The sequence below is a fragment of the Cervus canadensis genome, chromosome X (genome assembly GCF_019320065.1).
Source record: "Cervus canadensis isolate Bull #8, Minnesota chromosome X, ASM1932006v1, whole genome shotgun sequence".
Lineage (NCBI taxonomy): Eukaryota > Metazoa > Chordata > Mammalia > Artiodactyla > Cervidae > Cervus > Cervus canadensis.
Genome location: NC_057419.1, coordinates 13,681,096 through 13,708,262, shown reverse-complemented (window position 1 = coordinate 13,708,262; position 27,167 = coordinate 13,681,096). Strand labels below are relative to the sequence as shown.

Below are 27,167 nucleotides of genomic sequence, written 5' to 3'. Positions count from 1 at the left end.
GTCCTACAAAGTTAGCTTAATACCCAACTAACACAATCAGCTATATAGTACTGTACTGTTATAAGATTATAATAGTTTTCACACAAATAATACATAACAGAAACACAAAAACACAAAACACAGAAACACAAAAAATAAAACATTTTTAATCTTACAGTATAGTACCTTGAAAAATACAGTAGTATAGCACAACAGCTGGTATACAGGAGCTGGCATCAAGTGAACAGGCAAGAAGAATTACTGGCTGGGGGAGGGAGAGGAGGTGGGGGATGGTAGAGCTGCAATGTCACTTACGCCTGATGTTGATGGCACAGGTTCTGACTCTTTGCTGGATTCAATTCCATCTACCCTCTCGAAAAAACTGATCCAGTGATTTCTGGGTGGTGGTGGTGGTGGTGTTTAGTCGCTAAGTCGTGTCCGACCCTTGAGACCCCGTGGACTACAGACTGCCAGGCTCCTCTGTCCGTGGGATTCTCCAGGCAAGAATACTGGAGTGGGCAGCCATTTCCTTCTCCAGGGAATCTTCCTGACCTGGGAATCGAACCAGGGTCTCCTACATTGCAGGCAGATTCTTTACTGACAGAGCTATGAGGGAAGTAACTCCTTTTTTCTAGTCATAGATGACACGGTAGCACTGGACTGCATTCTGAACAGCTGCTACAGCCTTTGTGTACTGTTCTACATTTGGATCCTGTGCCTCAAAAACTAACGTGCCTCTTCAAGTACAGAAAATCCCCTAGTTGTGAATCTCTTTGGTTCTTCAGTTACTCCTTCCTCTAGTATGTCTTCGTCCTTTCTGTAGGCATCCAGTTCCATCAAGTCTTCATTAGTAAGCTCCATGTTTTGCATTTTTGAAAGTTTGCAACTTGAAGGTTTGTATCTAGGGAACTTACTGTAAATAAAATACTAGAAAGAATGATGCAAACAAGGCTTAGTAGTGCTTGCATATTGGGGCTTATCTATATTGAAATGCTTATTCTTAGGACTTAATACTTTAGCCATCTGATGGGAAGAGCTGACTCATTGGAAAAGACCCTGATGCTAAGAAAGATTGAAGACAAAAGGAGAAGAGGATGGCAGAGGATGAGATGGTTAGATAGCATCACTGACTCAATAGATATGAACTTGAGCAAACTATGGAAGATGGTGGAGGGAAGCCTGGCGTGCTGCAGTCTGTGGGATCACAAAAAGTCGGACACGACTTAGCAACTGAACAATAGCAACAGGACCTAATCACCAAGAGAAGAAGCCCAAGCTAGCCACATGGAAAGTAAAAAAGCAAAAGGTCACAGCCTCCCAACTGCCCCCACTGGGGCACCAAACTTGTGAACAAAGCCATCTGACTTGCATCCAGGTGAGAGACCTCAATTGAGACAAACAGAAGAACAGCCCAGCAGAGCCCAGCCAAACGACAGAAGGGTAAACAAATATAATTGTCACTGTTTTAAGCTGATACATTTTGGAGTGGTGTGTTACGCAGCAATAGATCATTGAAAGATGACCACTTCTAATATGAATAGTTACATCACATATGGAAAATAAACTAAAAAATCATACTTTTTGTTCTTATCTGGTTAAATTGCTGAGGTCCTCACTGTTTAGATGACTCAGAAAGAACGTGGGCAGTGGAGTCAAGAAAACATGAATTACAACTGGTTTTGCATGTTAGATATATGATTCCTTGGAGTATCAGCTTCCTTGTGGGCAAACCAGATTTTAAAAAGAGCTGTCTCTCAGGTGTTTTATTCTTAGACTTTTCGAGTGATGGTACTTCTGACTCAAACATGAAGAAATGTACAGGTGTGAGGTCACATATTTACTACAAAGCTATGTCTCTTGAATCCCAAGCAAGTGTTCTTTCCACTATACCTCACTACTAATGAATCCACTTATGCTGCTCCTGCTAAGTCACTTCAGTTGTGTTCGACTCTGTGCGACCCCATAGACAGCAGCCCACCAGGCTCCCCAGTCCCTGGGATTCTCCAGGCAAGAACACTGGAGTGGGTTGCCATTGCCTTCTCTGAATCCACTTATGAGTCTATGCAAACCAGATGGTGAGAGGGATTATCTGTGATGCCCACCTAGCAAAACTGCTTCTGATTTTCCAAGGCAGCAGGCAGAACTGCTTAGCGACCACTACCTCCATAAATAGCCTTTCTCTAACTAAGTCATGCCCTCCAGTATTTGCATCAGGGCCTTCTTTCAAAGCAGCTGACCCTTTGGACTCATCTGGTAAACTAATATTTACGTGGGACCAGTCCTCAACATGAAAGACGGTTTTTGTTGTATGAATTTGCATATCCTGTCAAGGACTTTTTCAGAACACTTTCATTTCAAGGTAAAATGAAACTTACAGGACTAAGCAGAGAACTGCTTCACATTTCAGTTTAAAGGAGGGGGGAATGAAACAAAAGACAAGTTTAATTATGACACAGGGACTTTACAGTGCTAAAAATACACTATATATGAAGGAACTATGGAGGCTGTGTTCTGTTTCTACGTGTCCTTTATAAAGAGCACATTCATGGTATCTGCAAATTCCTAATAAAGGTTTTTGTCTGAAAGACATTCATGGCTGTATTTAACTGAAAGGGTTAAAATTTCAGCCTTGTTATAAAAATACTCTGATGCTTGTCGTTAAAGTTCTTTCTCCTTTACCTCAAGCGAGCCCTGACTTTAAGTATGCAAGAGTGGAAACAGGCAACAGAAACTGGGGAAGCACTGGGGTCTATCACTCCCATCCTCGCCCAAATAAAGAAATGTTAAGACGTTCTACTTCTCCATGCTGGGAACACAGCCTTAGATGGACTAGTGCAATTGATTTAAGGCATTTATTTAGGTTCTCATCAGCTTTAGGAAAGTATGTATGTTGTTAAGTTTCCACCCAACCCCTTTGATGTCTTCGTCCATCAAATGGCAGTGCTGGGGCTCAAACCTTGGGTTTCTGTCCCCAGCTGTATACCTGTTCACTGAGCACTCTGGATGCTGCAGAAGTCTGGCCTGCCTTTTCATTTCAGAAACTTAATCTTCAATGTTTAATTCTCTAGATGAAAGTATGACACAAAGCTTAGACTCCCAGGTATGATACAGGATACCCAATTAAAGTTGAACTTCAGACAAACAACAAATGCTCTTTTAATACCACATGTTCCAGTTTGCTACATTTACCAACCTTTTGTGGCTCAGCAGGTAAAGAATCTGCCTGCAATGCAGGAGACCTGGGATTGATCCCTGGGTTGGGAAGATACCCTGGAGAAGGGATAGGCTACCCACTCCAGTGTTCTGGCCTGGAGAATTCCATGGACTGTATAGTCCATGGGTTGCAAAGAGTCAGACACAACTGAACAACTTTCACTTTCGCTTTACCCTAAACCTTAATTACCCACCAAGGGCAGTTCCATCTTCTTTTATTTCCATCTGAAAGGAAAAAGTGGATTTTTTCCTTTCAGATATGAAAGGGGCTTCCCAGGTGATGCAGTGGTAAAGAATCCACCTGCCAATGTAGGAGATGCAAGAGATGTGGGTTCAGTCCCTGGGTAGGGAAAATCCCTTGGAGGAGGAAATGGCAGCCCACTCCAGTATTCTTGCCTGGGAAATCCTGCGAACAGAGGAGCCTAGTGGGCATGGGGTCACAAAGAGTCAGACACAACTGAGCATCCAAAAGGAAAAAACAAATGTGTTGAGACTTAGAAAACCAAATAAGAGGTGTCCCAGCCAACTAGAGGCCTGTTCTTGCAAGATAAATAGAAGCACTCTATCCTCTTCATCCACAAAGAATCAGACACGACTAGAGTGACTTAGCATGCACAGCACATCCTCGTCATCCAGTCGTTTCTCTTGAGCTAACTAACCTGCGGGAGCCTGGGCCCACAGTGTCACCCAGATGCGGGTAGCTCATGGGGGCCACCCCGACTCCTCTCAAAATTGACTTAAGTGATCGAATTATGTGGGTTTTCATGATCACTTTCATTTTATCATGAAAATGATTTGTAAGTACCAACTATGGACGAGATGCTGGGGACAACGCATTCTTGACTCGAGGGGTCTGCAATATAATTAGGGACCTAGCAGATAGGATCAAAGATGAATAACAATACAAGAACACAGAATTGTATCATCATCTCTCAAGATCTTAGAGTATAAAACCTGAACATGTGCCCTTACTGATCACATGGCCTCATCCCTCACTTTATAGATGAGTAAGCAGATATATTTCTTGTAGCTAAATTTTTTGATGTTTTCTTTCAGACTCTGGTGTTGTTGCTGTTGAGTTTTTGTTTGTTCTTATTGTCATGCTTAGAATGGCTTTACCATGTCAAGATTATATAAACATTTATCTGTGGTTTCTTCCAGTATTTTTAATATTCAGTGTCTTGTTTAGTCACTTAGTCATGTCCGACCTTTGCAAACCCATGGACTGCAGCACGTCAGGCTTCCCTGTCCATCACCAACTCCCAGAGTTTGCTCAAACTTCTGTCCATTAAGTCGGTGATGCCATCCAACCGTCTCGTCCTCTGTCATCCCCTTCTCCTCCTGCCCTCAATCTTTCCCAGCATTAGGGTCTTAACATTTAAATTTTTGAGCCATATGAAATTAATTTTGACGTAAGATACAAGGTAAGACTGCCACTTAATTTTTTTCCAAACTTTAAGCCAGTTGCCCAATGTTATCTTAATATTTCCTTTTGCCATTGATGTGACTTTAATGCCCCAGATGTGCTTTCAAAAATTTTTTTATTTATCTATTTGGCTTCATGGGGTCTTAGCTCCAGCATGTGGGATATTTTGTTCTGGTGCGTGGGCTTAGATGTCCTGTGGCATGTGGGATCTTAGTTCCCTGATCAGGGATTGAACCCATGTCCCCGGCATTGGAAGGTGGATTCTTTACATCTGGACCACAAGTGAGGTCCACCCCCCCATATATGATTTTACTAAACTTTGCTGTCTCGTCCCTTTCACTGATGTGCTGGCACTATGCCATTGTAGGCAGTGCAGTATTATGAAGCATTTAGAGATCAGGAAAAAACATCCTCCCCTTGTTACTTTTTCATTCTGGCTGTTCTCACTGGGGATCTTAACTCAGTCAGATCCAGTGGCTCATTTTTATAAGAGCTATCTGGTCATGTACCCTTTACTATCCAGAGGAGATGACATTTATGGATAGCATAACCCTAATCTTTGTGATAAACCAAAAATGCCTCGCTGTGACCTCTCGCCCTAATAACGATCTATTTCTCTTGATCTTTTTACATCTTCTCTGTGTCTTCCAGGGTCCTGACAAGAAAAAAATGTGGCACACTCAGAATAAGAAATTGATGAATTGGGAAAAGTCACTATTCTTGATAGTGTGCACAGAATATAGGGAAATAAAAAACAAGGGTTCAGCATTTCAAGGGTTGAGTCTTTACAACCCCAGGCCTAAAATGGCGAGGTGAGGAAACAGTGGAATTCACAAAGAGTGGCCCTGGAACATCACCTGATGAGAGCCTCGTTGGAGGGTTGCAGCCAACCCACAGCCTCAGAGAGGAAGGGAGCCCAGGGATACTCTGACCTCTCTCCACATTGGCTGAACTCAGCCAGAAGTGTGCCAGCTAGTGATGAAGTTCACACAACTCAGCCTTCCCAGGCACACAGCTGGGTAGGAAGGCATGGAAACTGGATTCGGAGGGGCAAATGGATAGGAAGCAGCCTGCGAGGTCCCCTGCCCATCTACCACCTTCTTCATTCCTAAGCGTTTCATGTCAATTTTCTTCCCAAATATTTCATATGTTTTGATGCTCTTTTACATGGAAGTTCTCTTATTAGGCATCTGTATTAGTTACTGTTTATATGTGAGAAGGAAATGTTTATTTGGAGAAGGAACTGGCAACCCACTCCAGTATTCTTGCCTGGGAAATCCCATGGACAGAGGAGCCTGGTGGGCTACAGTCCATGGAGTCACAAAGAGTCAGACATGTCTTAGCAACCAAACAACAAAATATATGAGAAAGCTATTGATTTTTACGTATTATTTGCATGGCAAAGTGGTTTGATAAGAAGGCATTTAATTTTTGCTGGTGTGAATATCATTTACATGATATGTGACCTGAGAAGAGTCCAGTATCTTTTCTGCATTAATTACATTATTTGTAAAAAAAAAATTTTTTTTAAAAGGCTAGGAAGATATTTAGTTCATTCTTTTTAGTAGTCAATGAAATAATACATATTAGGCAGTTAGAACAGTCCAGTTCAAAATAAACTCCCAGTAAAGATCACTTATTATTGTATCTAGTAGTTTTTCAGCTGATCTAGGGCACTGCTTGCTTTTCAATCCAGTAGGTAACACTGATGGTTATCAACGGATTTTCCTGTGGCACACTTGGCAATTTTCAAATTCTCTCTGGATTGACTAGGTGGACTAAAGACCTTTAAACATAACCACCAATATTTTGATTCTACCCCCTAAAAGGCCCAGTAATCACTTCAGAAGGGAATGAGTCTCCCAGAAACCCCACTTTGAGAAACAGGTTGTACCTGACCCTGGACTGCGAGTGTAGCTGCCCTCGTTTCACCCAAGTGAGAGGACCAAGTCTACCCCTGCTTAGAAACCAGAGTCTCTTTCAGCTGAGCCAAAGAGAGAACAAGGGAAATGTAGACATGTCTCAAAGATAACTGTAGAATGATGGTTCTCAGTCAGAGGCAGGGGCTATGTTACAATGTCTAGAGACATCTGTGACTGTCGAGGGGCAGTGCGGCTGGCATCTCGTGGGTTCAGGTCAGGGTTGCTGTCAGCGTCTTACAATGCCACAAAGATGTATCTTACCAGAAATGGCAGGAGTGTGCCAGTTGAGAAACTTCTGGAAAAAAATCAGTCAGCCAAGTCACTTGAATTTAGACATGAGGTTGCCCTGGTTGTGGTGGTAGAAATAGAAGGAACCTGCTGCCTCTGCAAACTTCATGTCTGAGATGGCTTAAATAGTCACGCTCCTCCCCCTAACCAGTCTTTGCACTTGGAAAGTTCACGACTGGCAGCCTGGAGTCTCCGTGACTTAGGTAGGTTTGCCACAGCCCATCTCTTCACCTCAGAAGACTCCAGACCTGGACTCACTCCATGCAGCAAAGAAAGGTATTTTAAACATTGGGAAAAACTCAGATCATTTAAGTACCTAGATCTGTGAGCCATTCTCAGAGAGAAGGGGGGAGAGGGGAGGGGACCCAAATCATATGCAAAAAAATTTTTTTTTAGAATCTAAAGAAGAGTTTTGGTAGTCTCAAATGTCACTTCTTTGAAGAGAAAGTCAGGCTTTTACAATAATGCTGGAAATGGTTTTCTGGAGTGTGTCTCTCGTCTATATAATTTTGAGGAAGTAAATACTATTAATAGGTGTTTTCAACAGCATATATTAAAGCAGCCTTTCTAGCATGTTTTGAAGCTTCAATCCTTTGCTGTCTTTGCACGGTAAAGCTTGGTGTTTTCTCTTTATCTTAGTTGATGCTACTGGGTCCATCTCAGGCTGATCTTGACACCTCTCATGTTCTGCTGTCTTCAACCAGACTTCTCTGTTTCATTTTGGAAGAAGACTAAAAATGGTAAGGACAGCTAAGAGATCCCTAAAAAGTGTTATCTGTCATTTTTTGTGGGAAGAACTGAAACCGGCTAGCATAAGAGATGTTTAAGTTGTCTGTACTTCAGTTATTTACTGAGGAAAACTTTCATGATCTTTCATAACCAAGATTAATCATGGGGGTATTGTGTAATTTCAGTTAATTAAGATTAATCAATACTTGCTGTGTTCTCCTTCCTATAAGAATTAATGCATCCTTTCCTGAGGAGGAACAAATGTTTGAATTAGGGAAATAGCTTCTATGGGTCTTAACTTTTTTCACCCTACGTTTTTGGCTTTGAAAGTTAGTCGTACAGTCGTGTCCAACTCTTTTGTGGTCCCATGGACTGTAGTCTGCCAGGCTCCTCTGTCCGTGGAATTCTTCAGGCAAGAGTACTAGAGTGGGTTGCCTAGTAGGTTACTAGTTCCTTCTCCAGGGGATCTTCCTGACCCAGGGATTGAACCTGGGTCTCCTGCATTGCAGGCAGATTCTTTACCAACTGAGCCCCTAGGGAAGCCCTCGTTTTGGGCTTTATGACCATACAAATTACTGAGGTTCCTTTGTGTTTGTCTAGCATTTGGTGGTGTCTAAACGAGTATGCAGGGGAGGGAGGGGGCAGGATGCAAAGGACTAGGAATACAGGGAGCCTGGGCTCCCATGCAGTCCAAGAAAACCAGAACCGGATAGTAGATAAAGCTGTAAAAACAGATTTTGTTCAGGAACTGTTGCAATCGGGGAAATGAGACTGCAGTATAGGACTGGGATCAGTTCCAAATAGTGTGGAGGCATGTGGGGATTTATAGTCCAGGAGCAGAGTGGGGATCAGCGGGTGGAAAATTACTAAGAGGAAACATCAGGGGTGGCAGGGCGTGGGGTAGTTCTGACTCGACCCACCTTACAGGGTTCTTGCTGAAAGCAGGCCAGGCAGATGGACTGTCCCCTGGGGGGTGGTAGAGATGGGATATTTGATCAGATAGCAAGGATAATGAAACTGTGGTGAGGGGCTCTTCCTAAACCAACCTAACAGGATCCTTGCGAAAACTGGCCACATGGACACAAAAGTCCAAATGTCAAGGCTGAGTCAGAGGAGCTTGACTAAAGTCTAGTCAAGGAGAGACTCTGTCCGTGTTCGCTCTCCCAGTTACTAGTGGGGGATCCTTAGGTTTATCACTTAAGCCCCCTGAAACTCAGCTTTTTTTTTTTTTATACTATAAAATGACCATTACTATGGCTCTCTAGTTGCCTTGCTGGGCCATTGTGGAGGCTCAAATAACAGAATGTGTGTTCAGATCCTTTGCATGTGGTGTGAGTTATTAGGCATGCCACAAAATTCATCAGAAAAAGACACCAGTGACTTCTTGCTGAAATTATTTTGTCACCCTAACGAGACACAACGGAGTACTTGCCCCAGGAACCCACTCTGACTTCTAGATTAGAAGGTGGGCTCCTGGGCTCATTTCATGTCTAAGGTCTAATGAAGAGTTAACCACAGGATGCTCTGTGACAGAGAAGCAACAGCGTAGAGTTTCATTTCCTAGAAACTCAGATGTCTGTTTTTAGGCAAACCCAGGCCCACATCTGCCTGTGCCCCTTGAGGGATGGCGTGATAGGATTGATGGTAGTAGAGAGCGCTCACATTTATTGACTGCTTACTACAGTGAGCATTGTGCTTAGGGCTGGACGTCTCTGTTTCGATTTCACCCTCTAAGCAGCCTTGTGAGTCATAGATGAGGGAGCCGGGGCTTCAAGAGCCTAAGAGCTTCTGGTTTTTGGCTGGGCAGCTCAACCCTGGAAGCCGTGCTAGAGACCCATCTGTTCTACCTAGACCGAGCCCAGCACACACTCCTACTCAGGACATGGTCAGTCAATGTGGGCTTCACGTATGATAATGTAGTCCTTAAGAAAAAAATTGGGATATCTTTTATAAGAAAAAACATGAAAACAGTTTTTTAAAAAACCAGAGGTAAAAAAACATAGGGAAATTATTCGGTCTTATTAATAGTTATAGTTCAGATCCTTTGATATGGAAACTCCACTTCTAGAAACTCTGCTTAAAGAAATCAGGGATGTCGCAAGCAATTTATGAAGGTAGTCTGTGCAGCATAGCAAAGAGAACATCTCATGTCTGGTGTTGGGAAAGGGTTCATTAATTGTGGTCCACTCATTAAGTAGCATGTTATGTAACCATCAGATCATCTGTTTATTTATTTATTTAATTTTGTCTTTTTGGCTGCGCTGGTTGACATATGGGATCTTAGTGCCCCAACCAGGAATTGAACCTGTGACCCTGCATTGAGAGCACGGAGTCTTAACCACTGGACTGCCAGGGAAGTCTCATATTTTTTAAAAGAATACTGAATGACAAAGTACTCGTGATAAAATGGTAAATGGAAAAAACAATCTAGTAGTGAAGTATTGTTTATTCCTGATGTTTTAAATGCACATACTAGATGCTTGCTAAATGTTGGTTCATTTGGAATGACAGTTTGCATGAATAAATAGTTTTTCTCAATCGTTTCTCAATAGTTTTCTCAATAGTTTCACGAAAGAGCCCTGTATTCAAACCATTTTATAGTTGAGCAATCAGAGGCTCATAAGGGAAAGTGATTCACTAATGTCAGAGAGAGTTTAGGTGACAGAATAAGAACTTAAAATCAAATCTTTACTAGACGAAGCACCTGGTAGTATTGAAGTGCTTCCCACTATTTGAAATAGATACAGGAAGGGGGAGATGAGTGTTATAGGCAATATGCCAAGATGTAACAGTCGTTAAGCGATTTTACAAATAAAAACATTATTCTGCTCTTAATTATAGCATACTCCTTCATGGCCAAACAAAGAGATAATAAGCAGTCCATTAACTAAACTAATCAAAACTGATTATTTAAAAATAAGGAAAGTCATACTAAAATTAAAAGCACTCATTACAGATCAACCAACCAACCAGTGTCTTTGCACCCCAAGAATAGAGCATTCTTATATCTCAGAAGTCCCTCAAAGTTTAGGTTGCAATGGCAAATAATGGGTGTGGGTCATAGCCAGCCTGCCACCTGTTTTTGTATAGCCCACAAGCTAAGAGTTTTTTTTTTTAATCTCTTTAAATGATTGAAAAAGTCAAAGGAAGTATACTGTTTTGTGACCCTTAAGAGTTATATTAAATTCAAATTTTTGTGCCCACAGTTAGCTTTAGTATTTGCATATTTGTTTATATATTGTCTATAACTGCTTTTGTACTGCAGTGGCAAATTTGAGTAGCTGTGATACAGACCGTATGGCCTGCAAAACAAAATATTTACTGACTGGCTCTTTACTGAAAAAGTGTGCCAAGTTGACAGGTTTTTCTTTGTGGAAAAAAGAGGGTAGGGTATGAGGTCAAAAAAGATGTAATATCTTCTGGTCTTTGGTGCCTGTTATGATGCAAAGTAGCTGTTGAATTTCTAATTTATATAAGATTCCTTTATATCATTTGACTCTTATTTTGAAAGCTAGGTCTGTTGGGCTAAAATGGGAGAAGCGAAATGATAAAAAGTGTCTTTATTTTTTAAGTAAATAGGTTATGTCCTTGTACTTAATCTTCTGGTTGTTATATAATGAAACTTTGATGTCCATGGTAATTACACTTTTCAGAGGTTAGCATATAATTAGAAATATTTCAAAATTTGCAAAAAGGGGATATTTGGTCATTGTAAGTCTTGTAGGGGAATTCCCAGTGGAGTCTGGCCTATAAAACTATATCACATCTGTTAAGTTCCATTATTCACAGACTTCGGTTAGCCCCTAGGGTGATATATACAACGCTTATCTAGTTATCAACAATTCAGTGTCACAGCAACGTGACAAAAGGTTACTAAATCCGAATTCAAGGGTTTCCCACAATTGTGCCCCACTCCTTGTCTCTTCCTGGTCCCTGTCTCATGATTCTCCAGCGCGCCATCACCTCTGCTTCAACCCAGCCCATCCATATGGGAGAACCCCACTGCGCGATGGTCTGCTTTGCTTTAGTAGCTTGGCTTCAGTGACTCCCTCCACCGGAAATGCATATTCCAACACTTCCTTTTCAACTCAAGCAATGTAGTCTTTTTTTTTTCCTGCTCTGTCCTCTTGAAAATAAATGGGAGGAGCATCTGAGGGCACTGACCTGTGGTCCCCTGAAGGCTGGCATGTTGCAGCCCGCAGGGGGTGCCCAGTATGCTGGCCTTTCAGACAGTCTGTTGGGTGGATGAGTGAAGGAGGGAGCAGATCTTCTGTTAGCTGAGTATAACAGTGAGTGTTCCCTGGCCTCACACGTTCTCACCTTGAGGTCAATTTCCTTCTGTGAAGAATTTTTCTGTAGGCCTTTCATCCAACCAGATCAGGGGCTATGCAAAATTACATAATAAAGACTGCGAGCGAAATGCAGATGAAATACCGAAAGGTGAAGGGTTTTTCCCTACCACCAGGTAATCACACCTGACTTCCTCTGCCTAGAGGACTCACCTTCCCCTCTCCCTCACCCCCCACCCCAGTCCCTCCTGGCTGCTCACTGTTTCGCTGATGCCCTGGCCTCCTGTCTCCCTGAGAGCATCACAGCAATTGGAAGAGATTATCCACCTGCTCCTCCCCACTTGTGTGCCCACCTAGAGCTTCTGCACCTGCCCGTCCTGCTTGACTTCCGGTCCGGTTACCCACCACGGTGGAGCAGATCACCCCCAAACCCACTGGCTCAAGACAACCACTGTTCTCGAGTGTTAGGTGTGGCAGGCCCATGGGTTGACTGGGCTCAGCAAGGCGGCTCTGGTGCTGGGTGTGTTCCCCCTCGCCTTGCAGTTGATGTCAGGGGCTGGGCTGTGCCCACACAGGTCTGGTGCCCAGATGGGCAAGCTCCACAGCTGCAGGCTGCCCCTGTCTCCGGCTGGTCTCTCCAACATGGCAGCTGTGCTGTCCCCAGGCTTCTTCCAAGGCTGGTGGCTCAGGACTCCAGGTGGAGAGGGAGACAGGGAAAGATGGAGTCCCGGGTGCCATGAAAGTCTCCCACCTTGTCTGTCCCTGCCTGGGAAGTTGTGGAGTCCTGCTTCACTGCTGTCCTCCAGACAGTCCCAAAAGCCTGCCCAGCTTCCAAGGAGGTGGGAGATAGCCGAACAGTTTGCAGACTCTTATACTAAGGATGGAATTGTTAGGCTCCTTACAAAAGCCAAATCTCCCTACTAGTGCACTGGGTCACCTCCCCGCTTCCCTCCCTGGGCTCCATGCACCAGCATTCTCACATCTCTCCTGCATTGTCATCGGTACTATTATTAATGATGGGGTTTTTTGAAAAAAGTTTGTTTTTTTTTTTTCCCTCTCACCAGCATTACAATGTGCCGTTATTCCTCCCATCCTCAAATAAATCCTCTTGACCCTCTTGGCTCCGGGAACTACCGCCAGCATCTTTGTTCCCCTTTGCAGGAGGCTTCTCAGAAATGCTGGCTGCCTCCAACCCCGTTCTCACATTCTTCCAAGAACTTGAAAGTCCTATTTGATTTGGCTTTACCTTCCAAATCTATCCAAGTATCTGGCTCGTTCTCACCACCTCCACCCCAGCCAGCTAGGGCTTTTGCTTGAATTACTGTCATAGCCTCTTGACTGGTCTCCACGCTTCCAACCTCACCCCTTGTTGTCTCTTTCAAGGCAGTAACCAGCATGATCTTTGTAACATGGAAGTCAGACTCCAGCACTCTTTGACTCAAAAATTTGCAATGGATCGACCTTCCTCTCCTTGTTGGGATGGCTGACAAGGCCCTGTAGGAACCCTCAACGTAGGACTACAGCCTCTCCCTCTTTGACTTCATCTCCTTTCACTCTCTATTCCTCCTTTGTTGCCATTTTTGTGGTGATTCCAGCATGTTTGCACCTGGGGGCCTTGGCATATATTTCTTTATTAGGAAGCTAAAGCTCAGTCTGCCCTTAAATTTATAAATCCATGAACTGTGCTAGCATAGCATTACTGGATATGAATGCACACCTAAGAACTATATGATCTGAAAAGCCTTTTTTCCCTCGAGTTGGTCCCACTCAAATCATAAATACCTTTTCATAATATTTGGACATTTTTATTATGAAAACTCCAACTAGCACAATATCAAAACATTAGATGGCCAAGAATCCTTTAACTGAAAAGGAAATTAACCAAGATGCATGTATATATCATACCAAGTGCATTTGTTGGAACAATGTGAAATAACTGGAAGATGATTGGTCAAATGGAGTTTGAATCTTGGTTTGAAACTGCCTCTCTGATCTCTGTTTTCTCATCAGCGAAATGGGAATATTTATGTCTTTTCAACTTCATTGTCAGGGCTCAGTGATGTAATATAAACAAAGTATCTTCTTTGGCATCTAAGAACATAATAAATATCTGATAATTGACAATTATAAAAAAACACAAATGATTGTCTGATGACTAGTCAATGTGAATTTTACATTTTCCATTTTAAAAGAGGTGATTTACTGAGAGAACAGAACACCTGTGAGTACAGAATCAAACAGTCCCATTTTTACCATAATTAGCTTGCTAATTGAGCATCCAAATTTACCCAGTATATTTGCATGTGTAATCAGCTACGATTCATGACTAAAGCCAGACCTATTATGGTGAATTATGCTATTTTACAAATCAAATTCCTGAAAGATGTATGTCTTTGGCAATTATTGCAAAAAAAATGAAAAAAAAATAATGTGGGTTATTTGTATGAAATGAAAAAACAGACCTCGAATCATGCTGAATGAACACTTACATTTAAAAATAGCCTTTAGTTGAAGCGAAGGTCCTAGCTTCATTCTGAAGCCATGTAGTTCCCCATGGTTTGAAAGGGGAAGTTTCCATACTTTGGGAAATTTGAATTGGAGTAGAGGACTATTTCACATTTTACAATCATCTTCTCAAACATACCTTTTCTGTTTGGAAGCCTGAAAGGTATTATTTCCCATTAACAAATTTAAAAGGCTTTGTTCATTGACTCAGTTTTCTTCCTCTCCTGCTTGATCAGAACCCATCTGTGAGTTCCAGGCAGCTGGCACAGAGAGCCAAGAGAAGGCTTGTCTGGCATCCAGCTTGCCTGGGCTGGGACTCAGCGATTGAGTACAAGTCAGGGACAGTCCCATCCTGGCTGTGCTTGTTCCCAGGAGAGACAAATGAGTTCTGTGCTACGGGTTTCAGGTTCCAGGGGGGCAGAACTTCTGACAAAACAGATTGCAGAGGAGTCCTTCTGCAGGTCTGCTCCCCAGGGCCTCCCTTGGATACCATCTCCTTTTCTTCTGTGGCTCTTTTCCAATTTCAGCCCTTCTTTGAGAAGACCCCCAGCCCTTCTGGTCCCTCCTCACCACCTTATCAAAAATCTGATCTTTGGAAAGACTTTACTGTTTGTGATTATTGAATGAGAGCCTTCCACGGGATTTTAAGAATGTTCAAAGCCTTGGTTTACTCGGCCAATATTTGTCTTGTGCTCACTAGGTGGCAGGCATCATCAGAAATGGTAAAGACAGATAAGGCCACAGCCCCTAGAGTGTTTTACCCCCTAGAGGGAGAGATGGGTGAATTGATACCTAGACTTCTGGGAGGGTAAGCCAGGAGAATTGCTGAGGGCCAGCGATGCATCTAAGTTACCTAGATCTCCCGGCAGGCAAGTTCTATAGAATCTACATCTCAGTGTCCTCATTGTCAGTGAGCCTATTTCTTGGGATGAGGATGAAATAATTGGCTAAATGCTGTTGGTTGAAATTAGTGGCCCATGAAGCAACTTTGACATTTACAGGTGATATGATTTCTTCTCATATTTGGCAGACTTGAACTGAATTTGTTTCGAGGTAATTCCATGTGCAAGTGGAAGGTTTTGCCCAGACCAGGGCCCTGAAAACTACAACCCATGGACCAAATCTGTCCTGTTACCTGTTTTTGTGAGCTGAGAATGATTTTTTACCACCTTGATTGATTATGTTCTAAGTGGTTATTTAAGTACCCACATAATAGCCTCAATTATGCTGGGAAAGATTGAGGGCAGGAGGAGAAGGGGACGACAGAGGATGAGATGGTTGGATGGCATGACTCAATGGACATGGGTTTGGGTAGACTCTGGGAGTTGGTGATGGACAGGGAGGCCTCGCGTGCTGCAGTTCATGGGGTCGCAAAGAGTCGGAAATGACTGAGCGGCTGAACTGAACTGAACTGAATCTAAAATGTTGACTGTCTGGCCCTTTGGAGAAGAAGTTTGCCAAACCCTAGTCTAGACCCACTCTGTCTACTAGAACTTTGTACAGTGATTGAAAATGTTTCGTATCTGTATGCTTGAATACAGTAACCACGAACCTGATGTGACTTTGAGCACTTGAAATATGGTTAGTGTGACTGAGAGACTGAAATTGAAAATTGCACTTCATTTTAATTTGATTTTTTTTAATTTGATTTTTAATTTAATTTTTTAATTTGCACTTCAATTTAAATTGAAACAGCTACACGTGACCAGTGGCCATCACATTGGCCAGAGCAGCTTTAGACCACTTAAGTCTGAAGATTCTGTATTCTGTCAGTGTTTTTGTCTCTCAACTTAATCAACTTCCCAGAGGCTGTCTGAGTCAAGGGAAGGCAGCACTCCTAATCAGATTTTGGGGGCCCTGGACTGGCTTTAACTGTCTGCTAGAAAATGTTTAATGGAAAGTGCTAGAATAATGTGTGTAAGCATACACTTACTTCCTCTTAAAGCTGTATCCATGACATCTGTTGTTGTTTGGGGTAAGGCAGTTGGCTTTTTCAACCCCAGAAGGCCCCAAATTAAGGAAGTCTTAATCATCTTTAGCGTTCAGGCTGCAGGCAGTGAAAACCTCACTTAGCGACGCTGTATTTCCTTCCATCCCTGCTTGCAGAACTAAAACTAAAGTTAGCTTTCCAGGGCACCCAAAGCTGGTTCTCTGGGACAACCCAGAGGGATAGGGTGGGGTCGGAGGGGGATTCAAGTTGGAGGGGGACACATATATACCTGTGGCAGATTCATGTTGATGTATGACAAAAACCATCACAATATTGTAAAGTAATTATCCTCCAATTAAAATAAATGAATTTAGTAAGAATAAAGTTAGCTTCCCATCCCCCCCAGGCTAACTTCAGCCCTAGGGCATTTCTGTCATAAGATTGCCTAGAACAGTTAGGAGTCATCACCACATAATCGTCATTAGGAATATTGTCAAGCAATTTCCTCTTAGAGTAAAACTGCAGTTGGCATTCTGGGAATGCCATGTAAGTATGATGACTAGAGTTTATAATACTGTATTGCGTATTTGAAAGTTGCTAAGACAGTAGATCTTAAAAGTTCTCATCAGAAGGAAAAAAAAATTGAAACTATGTGTGGTAACTAAACTTACTGTGGTGATCATTTTGCAATATATACATATATTAAATCATTATGTTATACACCTAACCTACTCCAAGGAGAATTTCTTTTAACTATTTTGCTCTATTTCAATATTCATTCATGTATGCATTTATTCTTTCATTCATGTATTTTGCAAACATAATCAGCATTAAGTGCGAGACATTGTTTTACATGAGGGCACACAAAACCCTGCTCTCTTGAAGCTAACATTTTCATGCAAAATAGATATAAAACAAATAAGCACATAAACCAGAAGTGCATAAATGATCCACAGGATTATTTCTGATTGTGCTAAAGACTATGAAAGAAATAAAGCCCAGTAGTCTAATACAGAGTACATATACCTCTCTGAGCCACAGTTGACTCATATGTAAAATGGGGACAATAATAGAGGTCTACAATTCCAGGATCCCTAAACTGAAAGCTTTGTCCTAACTCAGTTGATGGCAAGCACAACTTAATCTGAACTCATTTGGAGGTGAATCTTAGACCAGAACCAGATGATCTAGTGTTTGTTGTTTTTGTTCTTTTTTAAATCCCACTTAGAGTGGATAGTCCTGTGCTTTGCTTGCAGACATTTTTATGTGTTTGATTATGAGATGCTACCCCAGATTCCAGTTCGAGTGTTATGTAATATGAGGTACATGCCTCACATTACCTTGTAAAATCTGAAAAATTCTGAGTTCCGAAACACATCTAGTTGCAAAGGTTGTGGATAAGGGATCAAAGACCTGTAATGCTGCCCTAATGTGGTTAATATGAAGATGAAATGAGTGAGTTAATATATGTAAAGCACTGAAAACTTTGCCCAGCAAATGCTAAATGCTATCTAAGTTAATTACTGCTCCTGTCTTTATCACTGTTATTACATGGGAGGGTATTTAGAAAAGTTGCACAGAGACGGGCTCTCTGGGGATGTGTCATTTAAGCAGACACCCAGGGGATGAGAATGACCTGGCTGTAGGAAGAGGAGAAAGATCATTTCAGGAAGTGGGAACAGCAAGTGCCAAGACTGGCTCAAATGCAGAACAGAAAACAGGCCGGATATCTGCCATGTGGTCAAAGAAGGGGAAAAGTGGTTCAAGGTCAGTGTGGTAGGCTAGAGTCAGAACATGCATGATATAAACAATGGCAAAGACTTTGGACTCCATTCAAAACGTAATGAGTGATCATTGTAGTTGATCTGATTCATGTTTATAAAGACTGCTCTGATGCTCTTGATGGATGAATTGTAGAGGAGGTTGGGAGTCAAGGAGACCAGGCTTGAGTCCAGTGTGATGATAGTCCGGGTGAAACCTCATGGCGAAGTGGAGTAGAGGGTGGGAGTAGACAAGGAGAAAAGTGGACGGGTGCAAGAAAACATTTAGAAATGGGAGGAAAAGACTTAATAAAATGATAATAAATTAACAAGCTTTAGGCGTGTAAAGATGTGTGAAGAAGCTCTTTGAACTCCTTCTTTAACCATCTTGCAGTAGAGGAAATGCTGAGGGAAAATTTTGCTTATTTATCCCCTATTAAAGGAATTAAGGGAAGTAGGCAGTGGATTTATTGGATATGGGCATGACTGGTTGATTCAGTCAGTTGGGGGGATGAAAGCATTAGTTGAGCTGGAAAACTGTTGTAGAGACCCAGGCTAGATCATCCCATGGATGAACACAGGTGAAATGAAAACCAGTGTTCTGGAGGAAAATATTGATAGAAATTCTGAAACTTGAGAGAGAGTCTATGGTTAAACCACCCTCTATGCCAGGCAAGCTCGAGTTAATAGGGTGGTTAGTAAAACTCTTCCGTGTGTCCCATATTCCCTCTTAAGGTCTTTTTTGCCCGGGGTCCAAGTGTTTCTCATACTAAACATAGATGCCCAAGAATTACCAGTAAGAGTAGGTTCCCACATGTCCCAGTTGGTCTGAGAGAGTCTATGCCTGTAGTCTTGGCATAAATTATTAAAGCCCTCCCCTTTCATCCCCATGAGTATCCTGTTTGATCAATTGGGGATCACCCAGGCAGTACCCTACTATATTACCCCCTTCCCAAATCTGTGTAATATAAACATGTGTAATTTCAACCCAATGTGTAGGGAAAATGTTCATCCCCAAGTCATCTTGGAGATGATTTCCACAAATAGTCCGAGAAGAAAGTGGGCTTATAGATAGCAGTGCCAAAATGTCAGGAGTTGGGTGACCATAAACAGATCAGTTAATATCTCTGAGCTGTGTCTCAATCTGTAAAATGGGCATAGTGGATCACTTCTGTTTCTCTACTTAGCATATTAAGAGGCTCAGATGTGGTAAAGGACTCTTGTAACGTGTACCAGAGTGGGCTTAACAAGCAAACATTAATGGCACTAAAGGTTTTCTCACCAGATGTAGCTGCATTTCAGACTTTGGCAGCATGTTGATGGCTCTTCCATTGTAACATCCTAAGTAACAGGGAACAGGAAAATGCTGCTTCCCCCATCTGAAAAGCAATATAACTGAAAAGCTAAGACGCTAAAAGCGAAATATGTAAGTTTTTATGAACCTCAGTAATTGACAACTACAGTCATGGGGTGGGGGCAGGGATGCTCTTTAGACAGTTGAGAACAATAAACCGGAACTGTTTATTTTTCAAATGGAGCAAAAGAGAGGCAGCAAATGGGACTTTTAAATTCTGATTCTTGGTGTATTTTAAACAGGTGATTTCTTCTTTCTTATACTTTCAGGTGTTTCCAATGTGGACATTGAAGAGACAGTTTCCTATCCTTTTTAACATGATCCTAATTTCTGGACTCCTTGGGGATAGATGGTTTCCTAAAACTCTGCCCTGTGATGTCACTCTGGATGCCCCAAATGCCCATGTGATTGTGGACTGCACAGACAAGCATTTGACAGAAATTCCTGGAGGTATTCCCGCCAATGCCACCAACCTCACCCTCACCATTAACCACATAGCAGGCATCTCTCCAGCCTCCTTCCACCGGCTGGACCATCTGGTGGAGATCGATTTCAGATGCAACTGCGTACCTGTTCGACTGGGACCAAAAGACAACGTGTGCACCAAAAGGCTACAGATTAAACCCAACAGCTTTAGCAAACTCACGTATTTAAAATCTCTTTACTTGGATGGAAACCAGCTTCTAGAAATACCTCAGGATCTTCCTCCCAGCTTACAGCTGCTGAGCCTGGAGGCCAACAACATCTTTTTGATCATGAAGGAGAATCTAACAGAACTGGCCAACCTAGAAATACTCTACCTGGGCCAGAACTGTTACTATCGTAACCCTTGTAATGTTTCATTTACCATCGAAAAAGATGCTTTCCTAAATATGAGAAATTTAAAATTGCTCTCCCTAAAAGATAACAATATATCAGCTGTCCCCACTGTTTTGCCCTCTAGTTTGACAGAACTCTATCTTTACAATAACATCATTACAAAAATCCAAGAAGATGATTTTAATAACCTCAGTCAACTACAAGTTCTTGACCTGAGTGGAAATTGCCCTCGTTGCTATAATGTTCCATTTCCTTGCACACCCTGTGAAAATAATTCTCCCCTACAGATTGATCTAAATGCTTTTGATGCATTGACAGAATTGCAAGTTTTACGTCTACACAGTAACTCTCTTCAGCATGTGCCCCAAAGATGGTTTAAAAACATTAACAAACTTAAAGAACTAGATCTTTCCCAAAACTTCTTGGCCAAAGAAATTGGGGATGCCAAATTTTTAAATCTTCTTCATAATCTTGTCAACTTAGATCTGTCTTTCAATTACGATCTTCAGGTCTACCATGCAGTTATAAATCTATCAGATGCATTTTCTTCACTGAAAAACTTGAAAGTTTTGCGAATCAAAGGCTATGTCTTTAAAGAGCTGAAGAGTTTAAACCTCTCCCCATTATGTAATCTTCCCAATCTTGAAGTTCTTGATCTTGGCACTAACTTTATAAAAATTGCTGACCTCAGCATATTTAAACAATTTAAAACATTGAAATTCATAGATCTTTCAGTGAATAAAATATCACCTTCGGGAGATTCAACTGAAGGTGGTTTCTGCTCTAACATGAGAACTTCTGTAGAAGGCCATGGGCCCCAGGTCCTTGAAGCATTGCATTATTTCAGATATGATGAGTATGCAAGGAGTTGCCGGTCCAAAAGCAAAGAGCCACCTTCTTTCTTACCTCTTAATGAAGATTGTTATATGTATGGGCAGACCTTGGACCTTAGTAGAAATAATATATTTTTTATCAAGTCTTCTGATTTCCAGCATCTTTCTTTCCTCAAATGCTTAAACTTATCAGGAAATAGCATTAGCCAGACACTTAATGGGAGTGAATTTCAGCCTTTAGTGGAGTTGAAATATTTGGACTTCTCTAACAATCGGCTTGATTTACTCTACTCAACAGCATTTGAGGAACTGCGCAACCTGGAAGTCCTAGATATAAGTAGTAACAGCCATTATTTTCAGTCAGAAGGAATTACTCACATGCTAAATTTTACCAAGAACCTCAAGGTTCTGAAGAAACTGATGATGAACTATAATGACATTGCTACCTCCACCAGCAGGACCATGGAGAGTGAATCTCTTCAAATCCTGGAGTTCAGAGGCAACCATTTGGATATTTTATGGAGAGATGGTGATAACAGATACTTAAAATTCTTTAAGAATCTGCTAAACTTAGAAGAGCTAGACATCTCTGAAAATTCTCTGAGTTTCTTACCTGTGGGAGTTTTTGATAGTATGCCTCCCAATCTAAAGACTCTCTCCTTAGCCAAAAATGGGCTCAAGTCTTTCAGTTGGGGAAGACTGCAGAGTCTAAAGAATCTAGAAACTTTGGACCTCAGCTTCAACCAGCTGAAGACTGTCCCTGAGAGATTATCCAACTGTTCCCGCAGCCTCAAGAAACTCATACTTAAGAATAATCAAATCAGGCGCCTGACAAAGTATTTTCTCCAAGGTGCTTTCCAGTTGCGACATCTGGACCTCAGCTCAAATAAAATTCAGATTATCCAAAAGACAAGTTTTCCAGAAAATGTCCTCAACAATCTGGACATTTTGTTTTTGCATCACAATCGATTTCTGTGCAACTGTGATGCTGTGTGGTTTGTCTGGTGGGTTAACCATACTGAGGTGACTATTCCTTACTTGGCCACGGATGTGATTTGCATGGGACCAGGAGCGCACAAGGGCCAGAGTGTAGTCTCTCTGGATCTATATACCTGTGAGTTAGATCTGACTAACTTCATCCTGTTCTCACTTTCCATATCAGCAGTTCTCTTTCTGATGATGATCACAACAGCAAACCATCTCTATTTCTGGGATGTGTGGTATAGTTATCATTTCTGTAAAGCCAAAATAAAAGGGTATCGACGTCTGATATCACCCAATTCTTGCTATGATGCTTTCATTGTATATGACACTAAAGACCCAGCAGTGACAGAGTGGGTTTTGGAAGAGCTGGTGGCCAAACTGGAAGACCCGAGAGAGAAGTGTTTTAATTTATGTCTCGAGGAAAGGGACTGGTTACCAGGGCAGCCTGTTCTGGAAAATCTTTCCCAGAGCATACAGCTTAGCAAAAAGACGGTGTTTGTGATGACAGACAAGTATGCAAAGACTGAGAATTTTAAGATTGCATTTTACTTATCCCATCAGAGGCTCATGGATGAAAAAGTGGATGTAATCATCTTGATATTCCTTGAGAAGCCCCTTCAGAAGTCCAAGTTTCTCCAACTCCGGAAGAGGCTCTGTGGCAGTTCTGTCCTTGAGTGGCCAACAAACCCACAGGCTCACCCGTACTTCTGGCAGTGTCTGAAAAACACCCTGGCCACAGACAATCACGTGACCTACAGTCAGGTATTCAAAGAGACAGCCTAGCCCTTCTTTGCCGAATATGACTGCTACCAAGGAGAAGCGCGGCTGCCTCCATCGGCTCATCCATGTCTTGCCAGAAGAGCGTTTTAAGATTCTCCAAGCCCTGGGATTGCCCGTATTGGAGAGGAGTCACCAATACATGACACAGGAAGCAGAAAAATGGGATTTATATAAGTGTCAAGTCATCTTTCTCAGCTCTCTCTGTCTCCATTTGCACTTGAGTCTCTGTCTTCTGCCCTTGCATAAAATACTGTTGGGAGAAGGGTGGCAGGTAGAGGATGGGGGACTTTGATTCTCCTGTAATTGTGATTATTACATATACACACAGTCACCAAGAACTGCACTTCTCCCCTTAAGAGGCACTGGTATGTATAGAAATAGGGTTACAAGAAGGCCCAGAGTCTGCTTATATGGCATTAAAATGTACCAGTTAATTAGTGGTAAAAATAAAGACACAGTTCATTCCTCAGCCAGTTGACTCAACCATCTAGTGCCCTGTTCTGTGCAGACCAAGTGTGGCATCCGGCAGGTGGTTGTGGCTCAATGCTCCTTGCTCTTTCTCTCCTGGGCCTGTTATTGGGTCCTTTGGGGAAACAGAAACATCTTTGTCATCGATGGACATAGTCTGCTTACAAATGGGAGAAGAATAAAGCGCTCTGTATGCAAAGTCATGCTCTTTACTTTTGACGATAATTCACCTGTTTAAATATGGCTCTGGACTAAATGTTTCTCTTCCCCCCAGGTTTGTACATTGAAATCCTAATCCTCCAGTGTGATGGTGTTGGGAGGTGGGGTTTTTAAGAAGTGGTTAGGTCATGAGACTGGAGCCCTCCTGATGGGATTACTGCCGTAGAAGAAGCAGTCAGGGGACTCACTTGCTGTGTTCCCACCGTGTGAGGGTAGAGAGAGAGGCTGGCAGTCTGTAACACACAAGAGGACCCTCAGCAAAACCAGATCATGTTGGCACTCTGATCTCCTTCAGACTGGCTTCCACGCTTCAGACTTGTGAGAAATAAATGTTTGTTCTTTAAGCCACACAGTTTGTGATGTTTTGTTACAGCAGCTGAGCTAAGACAGATATTTTTATCTGCATGGCAAAGTACTGTTTCCAAAGAAAAGTTGCCTCATCCAGTGATCTTTCAGACTGCTTTATTAACTAATACTGTATACTTGTAATTATCTGAAAACTTGATCCATCAATGTCAGACAGCTTTGATGGTAAACTCTAAAGGAGAACCCCAAGAGCATATATTTATTTAGAGTTAGCAAGCAGGGATGACAGCCACGTGGATTCCTTTAAATTTGGAGGCTGGGGGAGGAATAGAGGTTTATCACCATTAACACTGAGAAAGCTTCAGTCTTGAGCTTTGGCTTCAGTACTCAAAAAAAAAAACAAACACCAGAAAGGACCAAGATGTTCTGAAGACACACATACTTTCTAAGTGTGTATAAATTTGCATGAGTTCAAAGTCTGAAATGTGATCTGTTTGTTTTTATTTCATGAAAGACGTTATCTACAGAGGTGTCTGTGCCCTTTGGAAGATCGCTTCAAATCCCAGACTATTATCTGGGAGATAACTGTGTTTTCTTCATATATGGAAAAGCCAAAGGTTTTACTCTGAGATGGCTATATGTATTATTTCCAAAGGACATGTAATCAATAAAGGTCACAAACTCCCAAATTAATCTCTGGAATCACCAGAGTCAACGATCTGACAGCCTCGGTAAACTTGATTGTACTTCACAGGTGCCTACGTGAAAACAAAGATAATGTCATAGAAATTGGCTGTTGGCATCATAAATTTCTTCTATTAAAACACATAACTATACAAGGTTTAAGTTATTTTGGTGATTTATAAACCATGAAGCACTTAAAGATGACTTAAGCATCTTCTGAAATGAATCAAGAGGAAGGGAAACTGAAAACAACACAACTCAGGAACCACAGTGTATTTCAACATAAGGTTGTGCACAGTGGTTTGTTGTAGGAAATGACCCAAAGCACATTAACAGATGGTTTTCATTTTAATCCCTTTGTATCTTGACAAGTCACTCTTTTAATCTCCTGAGGGTCCTCTGTGGAGTCCTGTACCATTAGAGCCGTTCATAGATGACTCAGATCGAAAGCCACCAACTCAGGCCACCAGGAGAACATGAGTGCTAGGTCCCCTGCCAAGCTCTGAGTGTGGAAGAGACTCTGGATTGTCCATGAATCCCATGCTACCATGAAGGGGTTCCCAGCCTCTTCCAGCCCTGAACCTGTTCTTCCTCCTCGGATAGAGACTGTACCTTAGCACGACTTGGGCATTTGTAGGATCCGAGCCAAGAGAGGCTTTGGGCAGGTGTTATGGCTGCGGAAAAGGCAAAGCACACACCTGCAGCCTGTAGAGCGGAGAAAGGCTGAGTCTGACTGCAACCCCACGGCTGAGTCAGGGTCTCTTAAGGTCTCTTGGCCCATCCTCACGTCTACTTCAGCTCTGTCCAAACAGTCTTAGGTCCAGCTGATCTCTTACATGTAGTCAGGGAGTACAGAGTACATGAGAGGGGCCGCAGTGATGTAACAGTCTGCGCGTCTTGTTGTCTTGTTCCCAAGGAAACTGGCGGGGACAGCAAGGATGCGCACGCCTCTTTTTCAGGAGGCTGTCCCTACCGCCCCCCCCCCCCCATGAAACATGCTTTTTGTTGACCTCTTGTGGTCCTCACCAAGGGTCTCCAGCTTGCATCTCCTGTAAGGTAGTTATGGCCCTGTTTTACAGTGGGGAGTGGGGACAAGGTTTGATTTGTCCTCCACCTCTTCTGCACACACTCAAGCAGGCAGAGAACCCTAGCTAGGGGGCAGATTGACCAGCTGGGCGGTGGGATGCCAGGCCTCAGGAGCAATTGGTAGTGGGACACGAGTCCCCTCTGCTGGAAGTCTGAACCCTTGAGCCTGAGAAGCACTGGGAATTCCTTGTATCTCCGGAAGTATGAATATCAGTGTGGGAGGAAAACGACCAAAGAACGTGACTGAGGGCAACTCCAAAGGAGATGTTCTCTGGAGAACCCGAGGCCTGAAAATGAATCCATGTCACTGAGTTAAATGAAGGCAAACGTGAGACGCACCAACCGACCAACATGGTGAAGAGGGAGGATCACAGAGTGAAAAAGCCCCAAACCTGTGAGGAGCTTGCGTGGTGGAGGGCCTGGTGACACGGGGCCCATCCACGCTGGTGACAGTGAAATGACAGCAGGGCACTTGCACCCTGTTTGAGGGTTTTCTGTCTCTTCTTTTGTCTCCCCCTCCCTCTCAGTTTCCTTTTCGGCTTTAGGGCCCATGGCAAGTCTCGTGTCCTGCACAAGAATGAAGAGAAGGAGCCGTCGTTGCAGGTGGCTTCTTCTGTTGGGAAGCACTGGTTTGGTGTGTAGTCCTGGTGTAACACTGGTCTCTTTCCTACACACGCAGAGTCAATCCCCACATGCTTCAGTGAGCCTGAGCTTCTGAATTGACATGGTGAAACTTTCCCTGGCTGACACGGGTCAGACTCTCTGTCACATTCAAATTCATATTCTTTCAACTAATCTCAATTTTCAAGCCTGTGGGCTAAGAAACTGGATAAGATCTGGTGCTCTGCCTTCAAGATTACCCGGCTCTTGGGTTGTAAGTATTTGTAGCTTCTAGCATGTTTGCCATGACATTTCAGTGGTTGTATTTCTTTGTATAAACATCCCACCTCCCTCTTGGTGATTTATATTAACTGTTTTGGAAGAGCCCAGACAAATTGGCTGAGGAGGTTTGAGTCCCAGTGTCTCACAAGCACCCTCCAGAAACAGTCTGTTAGTTCGACTGTTTCTGGAGGGTAAGAGGAAGTCCCTGTGGCCTTGTGGCAATTTTCAGACATCCCTAGAGCCCACCAGCGGTCACGGTGAGATGGGCAGATGCTTCTAACACAAGAAGACGGTTCTCAGTATCCTGGTTGGTGGTAGCCCTGAAGCAAAGGCCAGACAGACAACTAGGACACCATCTTTGTCTTGTATGATACACATGACTGCTTCACTGGTCACCGGCCAAGGAAATGCAGCAGGTCAGACATCCCACAAGCTTTTGCAGTAGTGAATTGCATGAGCCGTAGAACTTGGTAGGAACATCTCCATGAACCCATGTCTGAGACTCTTTGTCCAGGGTGACTGTGCTGCTAAGAAAACTGGCAGGGAGTGAGGGGGGTGGACTCTTTTGACAGTTAGAACCAGCCTGCTGTCCTGAAGTCAACTGGAAACAGTGGGTAACACTCCTGGGCCAGGCCCAAATGGTGGCCCACCAAGCAGGACCTTGTAATCAGGTGGTATGCATTAAGTGGACTTCCCAGGTGGTTCAGTGGC

General features: G+C 42.8%; 1 protein-coding gene across 4 annotated transcripts in view; it reads left to right on the top strand.

Annotated features, from left to right (window-relative positions):
* The window catches only part of TLR7 (toll like receptor 7), a 31,284-nt gene extending 7,438 nt beyond the window's left edge, over window positions 1-23,846 (top strand). For 2 of the 4 annotated variants that reach the window (XM_043459368.1, XM_043459367.1), the window contains 3 exons: window positions 6,980-7,104; window positions 7,468-7,568; window positions 19,665-23,846. In XM_043459368.1, coding sequence (XP_043315303.1) covers window positions 7,566-7,568; window positions 19,665-22,814 — 3,153 coding nt within the window. In that variant the 5' untranslated portion in view covers window positions 6,980-7,104; window positions 7,468-7,565 and the 3' untranslated portion in view covers window positions 22,815-23,846. Of the gene's footprint in view, window positions 1-6,979; window positions 7,105-7,467; window positions 7,569-9,854; window positions 9,967-19,664 lie in introns of those variants that run through there. The other 2 variants (XM_043459369.1, XM_043459371.1) reach the window with 2 other exon arrangements.
* The last annotated feature ends 3,321 nt before the right edge of the window (window positions 23,847-27,167 follow it).